Genomic DNA, 8,636 nt, shown 5'->3' with positions numbered 1-8,636 from the left:
CTGGCGTGGAACCGAGGCGTTCAAACGTCAGTCATACGTCAGTGATACGCCCCTGTGCAGGTGGGACTGAACTTCACTTTGCCCTCATAGACATGAACTAGGACGACCCATCTTGCTACGCATTAATTATCTTTGGTTATATATACTACCTCCATGGCATGCACAGAGAAACAATGCTTTCGCTCACTTATCTAACTCTAGGGGAGACGGTGAATCCAATTTCATAAAACGGTGTTCCTTTAAAGCAATATCCAGTCCAGCAAAAACATCCAATAAAGTTTTGTATAAAACACATTATTATGTTTAAATAGTCATTCCAATTGAGTGTCCCCAGTATATGATTGAATCAGGTAAAGTAAGCGCATCAATGTAAGAAAAAGAAAAAGAGGGGTTGTAAACTATAGTGTTGAAAGTTAAAACTAACAAGGGTGAAATGGCATTTTGCTGCTATGCTGCCCACTACTGGAACCCCAACTAAAAACAGCATTTTCCACTGCCTTTGACTAATCAGTTGTAATTACTTTGTATCTGTAAGGTTTATTTGAGTATAAAGTGTAATTATGTAGGTGGGTGCTACACATTGGTGGTGGTTAGTGAGATTCCCCCTTCACTGTGAAGCACTTTGAGTGTCTAGAAAAGCACTATATTTATAATATACATGTAATATAATATGTAAATACATTTATCTAGCTTTGATTGGTAAATATTATGCCTGTTTTTATATTGCTGTTTATACATCCTCTATTAGCACTGTTGTTTGACATTGTTTGTAAAAATGTAGAGCACAGTGAATGATCACTAGTCTATTATGAGTATAATAATATGCTATGGATGTGTATATTGACATAAAACCCACAAATGTCCACAGTAACAATTTCACATTTCCTAGCGTTTAAAGTAGGAGTGGAGGTTCCGGTGGATCTGAAAAACTACAATGACTTTGATGACATGCCTGGTAAAGTTTGAGGGAGGGGAACATCGGAGGAAGTTGAATTTTAATGTGGTTTGATTTAGGGTAAATGATAAATGTAATAGTTATAATTCCAAGACATACATAAAAACACGCATGTAAGAATGCAGCAAAGGATTACACCTAACCTTTGACTGGAAACAACTATAAATCCCTTAGAACTTTCATGAGAAGCAGTGTCTTTCACATACTGAATGACTTTTCTCCATGCATGTGTCACCTAACATTTATACCTCAGTGAAACAGAAGGTCATGGATTATTGTTTGACACAGTGGAGCGGGCAGAGGTATAATATGGCATAAAATGTATTTACACTATCCTTGGATGGGATTACTACAGAACAAATAAAGTAACTTCTCTCAAAATGCTGAAAATAATTAACATTAATTTCACTAAAATCTGCAATTCTGTTCTGTGCCAGATGAGCAACATGAGCACACCAGTCTATTCAAGCTACTGTAACTATAAAAAATCTATGACCCACAGGCCCAAAAATGGGGTTCTCACTACCACTTGGGTATTTACTGTCATGCAGAAATATCCTCCAGATACACACATGATCTCTAGCAGTGCAGTACATGGGTAAGCCTGTGGAAACGCATCTACAATAAGGCCAAAGATTGAGTGTAGCCTTTTCCCACCTGATTGGGGAGGACAAGGGACTGAGTGGTAGCGAGGAAGTAAGACAAAACAAACTGTTATTGTATTGGAGGGCAGTACAATTCATTGTAAATGAAAGGCACATTACAAAGAAATATATCATTCAATACAGGCACACGTGGAGTTATATTAGCAAAACATGTCATTGTACATATGGCATTGTATTGTAAGTATGGAGGTAGTGCATCACAACAAAGGAGACTGTTACTGTCCAGTCTAGTACCCAGATCTGTCAAAGACATGTCTAAATGGAAATTTTGTTACAATTCCATTCTTTCATTTCACTACACTATATATAAAACATCTAAGTGGCATTTAAAAAGAATAGCAATTACTAACTGGCATACAAAATTTACATTTTCAATTACAAAATGTGACAGCAGGACATTGTATGCTAGGTGGTCTTCAGGCCTTCTTCCTCTCACAGCCTTGACTTGGCCTGGAAAAAACTCATGATGGCCTGCATGCATTCATCTGAAAGCCAGCGCTCGACCAGCCGCTCCACTTCCTGATCATTGACAGAATGGAGACGGTCCCTCTCTGAAGTCCGAATCAGTTGCTTAGAAAGGGCTAGAGACTGAGGCATACATAAACAAAGACAAAAAGGCAGAAAGCCTTAGCATTTTACACTTTAGCATTTTACACGTCTGGGCCCATATTCACAAAACATTTTATTTTACCGCTAAGAGTACTCCTAAATTTCTCATGCACAAGCTTGACCCCGGAGATTGGCTGATGAGTGACAGGTCTGTGAGAACGCATGCGCTACATGAGTACCGCGAAGGACACGAGACAAATAGGTAAAAAAAGAGACGAGTCGACAGGCTGCAAGGCAAATAGCCCATTAATGGAATACACTACGGATTGATAATCCGTGACCTTTGACCTCTAGGGGGCATTGCAATTAAGAAACATGTCTCTTGGCCTGTAGCTGCTGTTGTGCTTAGAATTAAAATGCACTAGTGGTGTCTAGCAATACTGTTGAAGGCCCTTAGGTATACAGAGGACAACTTGTGACATCAACGTAATTGATTCGGCTGCCATATTGGATTTAATCAAAATCACGAACAAGTTTTCGCAGGTCACAAAGTTCAGCTGATCCTCACCAAAATTGGCACACAACATCTTCAGATCATGCCTTAACAGTGCATTTTATTCTGGAACAATTGACAGAAGCGTTCGCCTGTAACAGCCAATCGAAATTTGCGGCGAAGCCGCCAAACAGGAAGTGAGCTCATATCTCAGCAACGCTTTCATGTATCAAAACCAAACTTACTACTTGTTCCTTAAACCCCATCGGGAGGACACACAATACATTTGGTGGCTTTTGACCTCTAGGGGGCTCTGTAATTGGCAAAAATGCATTTTGGCCTGTAGTTGCTGATGTGTATTATTCTGCAATGAAAGTCAATGGCAGCCCATAGAACCGTCTGGTAAAAAGTTTTACAATTTGGCATACTGATTGGGGACCGTCCAATAATTAATTTCACCAAGTTTCATGCCGGCACCTTGAGTGCTCTAGCGCCACCAACAGGCCAAAGTTGGACGCGCGTTCACGGACGTAACTTTTGACCCATTGACCCGATTATCAAAATGAGGTATCGTTGGAATCCTTGAACCAAGCAGAGTTCAACGCACCCTGTGACGTCAATTTTTGACCTCTGTTAAAATCACCGCAAGTGTGATCATCTCAATCGATCTTTTATTTTTGATGTGAAACTGATGACAGCAAGTTCCATCCAGCTCTTTCTAATGCGTGCGTGCAAGGGCGGGGAGGGCAGGGGCGATTGGGGGTTGGGGAGGGGGTGGATGGGGGCGGCGACACTCAGCACTGAACTCAACAGAATCAGTTATGTTTTGATGTGAAACTTGACCTTATAACTCAGCCAATCTTGGGTTGTTGGACATGGAACTTGCTGTGACTGCTTAATGCTATATGTCTATATTTTCTAGATAGATTTAGCACTCATTAAAACAACCTTAAAATTAAGCATTTTTCAGTCGCAGTTATGTTTCAGCTCTTTTGAACTTTGAAATGTGGCCATAATGGACACTTATCTCTTCTATGATCAAAGAAAGATTTCATTTGAGTTATTTATTAACATTTATTTCAAATAATGACAGAAAATATCCCGAAGTGCATCCACATATTCTAATGCACTATGCACAGTTATTTCCACTCATAGAAAACGGTGGGATGCAAGCATTCCGATCCACTCAGAAATGTAATTAGACTACTCTCACGTCCTTAAAGAGACAGGCACTCAATTAGACCTGCACAACACAAATACAATGTAATGACGTTAAAGGGAAGTGTAGCCTAATGGTTTAAAAATCAATATGAAACACTGAAATAACTAAATACTTAGTTGGCTATTAGTAATTATGTAGATCTCAGAATATGAATGATTTTAAAAATATGAACCTAATATGAATTCCAAAATGTATGAATGTATTGAAACATATGACATGATACCATCTTTTTAGGGGGTGGCTGTCTTTTTTGGACAGTTTTAGATAAGCTTATACTGCTTTGTGAATTACCCCATCCAAAGCATTTCTTCATTTAGCTACACATAAAACACTTTGATTTTTTGTAATCCTTTACTTTTCTTATTGTTTTTTAATAAGAATACTAGCCTGGCTAGCGCCACCACTTCTCAATGAGACGTGGTCTGGGAACCAAAATGCCCAGATCCGTTTATTGGGTGCCACGGATGTCTATCAAATGCGTCTGTGCATAGCTCATCATCGTCTTGCTTTCCCCCTGTTCTGTGATTGGTTCCCTATCTCAGGCGAAAATTTGCTCCATGGTCTCCAGGCTGCCTTAGCAGCGTGAATCAAATCGCTTGAAGGCAGCATGGGAACACCCAGGCTATAAGAATACCAAGATGTGTGATCATCTTGGTCAGAGTTGATCTTTACTACCCTTAGTTGCCCTCAATTAAAAATTTCTTTGCAACAAACGCCTAAAAACACGGCAACTTCATCGCAATTTTTTCCAAAAAGTTGCCACAAAATCAGCCATTTTAGGCTGCAACAATGTCAAAAAAGTTCCCCAAAATCCTGGAAGGACTGATTTTTACTGCTTCATCTAGCTCCACCAATGCCACTTTCATTTTCAATAATGCAACATCATCCCCTTTACCCCTTTGTTGATATAAAGAGCCCCGGGATACAAGCAGGCAGAACCAGACAAGAAATGTAGATGCTGACTCAATAATTAACATACAATAACAATCTCGTTGCTAGGTCACAGGAGAGTCACGCCACTCCATCTGGCATTTTGTTTTTGATTGATATTTTTTTAAAATATTTTTATAATTTAATGTAATGTTTTTTTTTTTTTTTTAGTTTATTTTTAATGTACTCTTAACTTATATTTAGTTGCTTTGCGTGGGCGTTATTTTCTATGCATTTTTCCCTGTTATCAATCTATAAAGCAATCATTGGTCTTTCGGTCTGCATTAGGCTAACGTAACGTAATGTTAACATTACCTTGACATTAACTTAACGGCTGGCTGAGACTGCCCTATGGTGTTGTCTGGGCTTAAAAGCACCATGCAACATATTCAACAGCAACTATGTGTTGTTCAATGCCGAGTCACCATTGCTCATAGAATTACTATTGATATTGTGTTTGTTTGTGTCTATGTCAAACACTTTGAGCCACTGTGCTTGAAAAAGTACACTTAAATGTATCTTACTAGGGATCGACCGATATATCGGGCCGATTTTTGCTTTTTTTACGTGTATCAGCATCGGCCGATAAGCGGCTGCATTCGCCGATAGTTTCCCCCCCGCTTATTTACATAGGCTACAGGCATCCACAGGCAGCTCTGTGTTGCTGGAGACGCTGTTCACGTGCAGACTGCCCTTCCCCCACTAGCAGAGTGCTGAAAGCCTGCTCTTCAAGACAACAGTAAACTTTAAACTTTCAAAGCATCTTTTAACTGTTTGACTTAGCTGAAATATTGCCATACTTGAAAGTGGAAGCAAGTTTGTGGGTCCAAATGGAAAACGCGAATGACGGATAGATAGATACTTTATTTAATGCTGAATGCCTCGTCTATAGCCTAAACCTGCTTGCCATTGTATTTAGGGAGCTGCAAATAGCTAAGTTGCAGGCTATCCATATGCATGCGGTAGCGGTAGCTGTTACGAACACTGGTCATATGATTAAGTAGCCTAATGCCAACGTTGTTCCGTGGCATTTGTGGGAGTTTTATTCAGCAACCACCTGGCTGAGTTTTGGACGTGTGTGGGTGTGTGTGTCTCCCTCCCCGAATGCCTCGTCTATAAAACTGCTTGCCATTGTATTTAGGGAGCTGCAAATAGCTAAGTTGTAGGCTATCCGTATGCATGCAGTAGCTGTTACGAACACTGGTCAATCATATGATTAAGTAGCCTAATTCCGACGTTGTTCCGTGGTATTTGTGGGAGTTTTATTTAGCGACCACCTGCGTGTGTCTCTCCCTCCCCTTCTCCCTTCGAGCTGGGCGGAGTTGCCATCGCAGTGATATCAGAGCTTTAATAATTATTGAATATGAATGAATTCGTGTTAACGTTTATCGTGTACCAGACATTCACTAGTTCGCCCTTCTATATGATTGCTTCAGCTAGACTAGAATGTATGGGAGAAGTGCGTGTTTGGCAAGGTAGCTGTCCGTGGTCCTGGAGTGCCTGGAGCGGATATCGCGATAGAGCGATGACCGCTTGCACCCCCCTGTGTAAGGAGGATGAGTAACAGGGCAATTGGTGAAATGGAGGAGTAGGGGGAGGAGGGGGGATGATTTTGCGAACGTCGGAGCGTGTGACGTATGGAAAAGGAGGTCGGCTTAAATAGGCCTACCCTGCGGCGGCAGTGGGTGAGTTAATTGCTGTCAATCATCCCAAAGGCTCCACCCAAACTTTGTTTAGAAAACATAATTTCACTAGTTCGCCCTTCTATATGATTGCTTCAGCTAGACTAGAATGTATGGGAGAAGTGCGTGTTTGGCAAGGTAGCTGTCCGTGGTCCTGGAGTGCCTGGAGCGGATATCGCGATAGAGCGATGACCGCTTGCACCCCAAAAGATCACAGAGAAAGGCCGCTACCAACTACATAAGTGCTTGCTGAGCGAGTCGTAAATCCGCTAGATTGGAGCGGATGTAAGACTGGTAGGCATCCGAGGACCAACGGCCCAGTATTTTAATTTGTTGCTCCGATAAGCCGTTGAGCGCAGCTGTTGTGGCAGCTCCTATCCTGAAGGAGTGTGCGGAGTAGCGATCCGCGGGAAAACCAGATTTGACTAGAATGGTTTTTAACCCTCTAGGCGCCACAGTCGACTATAGTCGACAAGATGCGGTACTGAATAAAACGGCCGATTTAGTCAAATAGGGTGTCATATTTCGTTCGACTTCCACTCCACTAGATGGCAGACATGTCATACGTCATCCCCGAGTCGAAAAAAGGACACGCTTTAAACAAAACTTTCTAGCTACAGCGCATTGAATCAGTGCATGAAATACCGGAGCTAGTGTGCGTGTGAGCCACTTTGTCAGAGCGATATTGTCAACGTCAGCGAGTATTTGCATTAGATTATCGTCTAATGGCATCAAAAAAGTTTACCTGAAATGAAGTGTTGGGTCTTCTATTCGCGGACCCTGATTTTGAAGGGGAATATCTGCCTTCAGAAAATGACGGTGATTCGTTTAGTGAGGCTTCAGATGCGTCCCTGCCTTGCAATGATGCAGCTGGACAAAGTGAGAGTTTACTCCATAGTTTAGCTTACACCAAGCACAAACGTTGAATCGTTTGCCCAATGTCACTGGTGGGAATAATGTTTCACGGGTTCGGAGTGTTCATCAGGAAGTTAGCAGGGTGTTAGTGGTGTGGCGAACGAGGCTGGAGGTAGCCTAATATCCATAGCGCTAGCTTCTGTCTTCTGAACGTGTGCCTCTCCACAATCGCGGCGACAGTAACGTGGTGGAGCCTTTGTCTAATGCCACTGGGTATGTTAGATGAGGTCGAAGTGCTCATAGGACAGTTAGGGGGGAACGTAGTGGGCACGCGCGAGGCAGATCTGGCCATGCTGCTCGCATGGTGGAGGTGGTGACACGCTCTCTCCCTCTCCCCCACACACACACACACACACACACACACACACACATTAGGTCATGCATAGTCTATCACAAGATGATGGGAATGCCGGCCCTGTATGGATAGGGATAGGGAGTCATTATCTCTACAGCAAAAGGCCTGCTACATAAAAAAAAAATGTCAGCCATTTAGTAATGATTTACACTGTTGATTTGCTATCTACTTCCCTGATCATTTAGGACATACAGTACACTATGTGTTCCTTTTTGTGTGTTCATGTCCTTGTGATGTGTGTGTCTTTGTCAGCTAAGAAAAAAAAACAAAAAAACATCAACAAAAAGAAAAAAAATACTAACATTGTCTCTTGTCTTGTCTCGTCATCTCACTCCTGATCTGTGCCTTGCCGTGGCAAATGAGCTTTTGAACTAAACAGGTCTTGTCTACTTGTGTTTGTGTGTCATCTGAATAATATATATGTGCCCCATACATGGAATCAGAGTGCCTACTGTATGTAGTAAATGGAAAATCTCTACAGCAAAAGGCCAGTCTACCGCTACATGCATTTGGTTTGTTTCTGCCATTTATTAGTAATGATTTACACAGTTTGTTCACTACTTACCATTTACCTGAGCATTCAGTATTGTGCAATATAGCATACAGAAGGTGAGGGACATTTTGGGGGGAAAGAAGTGGTGCATTTTATCATTCAAACATGCGACTTTTCATGAAAATTCTATAATCCAAGATGGCCGCCACCATATGACGTCATAATATGCAAATTAGATATAAACATTTAATCTCTACATAAACTTTGAGTCATCCTTAATATTTCTCTAATTTACAGAAAGTCTATCTCTTATCACTTTTAAGATATAGCCTTTTGAAATGAAGATGTCAAAATTGATCGTTTCGGAAAAAAACCTC

At 41.3% G+C, this 8,636-nt stretch overlaps 1 protein-coding gene across 1 annotated transcript in view; it reads right to left on the bottom strand.

Moving 5' to 3' along the window:
- Positions 1 to 1,652: 1,652 nt before the first annotated feature.
- Positions 1,653 to 8,636, bottom strand: part of LOC121688440 (enoyl-CoA delta isomerase 2-like) — a 51,997-nt gene continuing 45,013 nt past the window's right edge. Inside the window, exon 11 of the mRNA XM_042068064.1 lies at positions 1,653 to 2,208. Coding sequence (XP_041923998.1) covers positions 2,053 to 2,208 — 156 coding nt within the window. The 3' untranslated portion in view covers positions 1,653 to 2,052. The remainder of the gene's footprint in view (positions 2,209 to 8,636) is intronic.

Source organism: Alosa sapidissima, chromosome 17, assembly GCF_018492685.1.
Source record: "Alosa sapidissima isolate fAloSap1 chromosome 17, fAloSap1.pri, whole genome shotgun sequence".
NCBI lineage: Eukaryota > Metazoa > Chordata > Actinopteri > Clupeiformes > Clupeidae > Alosa > Alosa sapidissima.
Note: the sequence above shows the minus strand (reverse complement) of the source record. Positions and strands in the feature narration are given on the sequence as shown.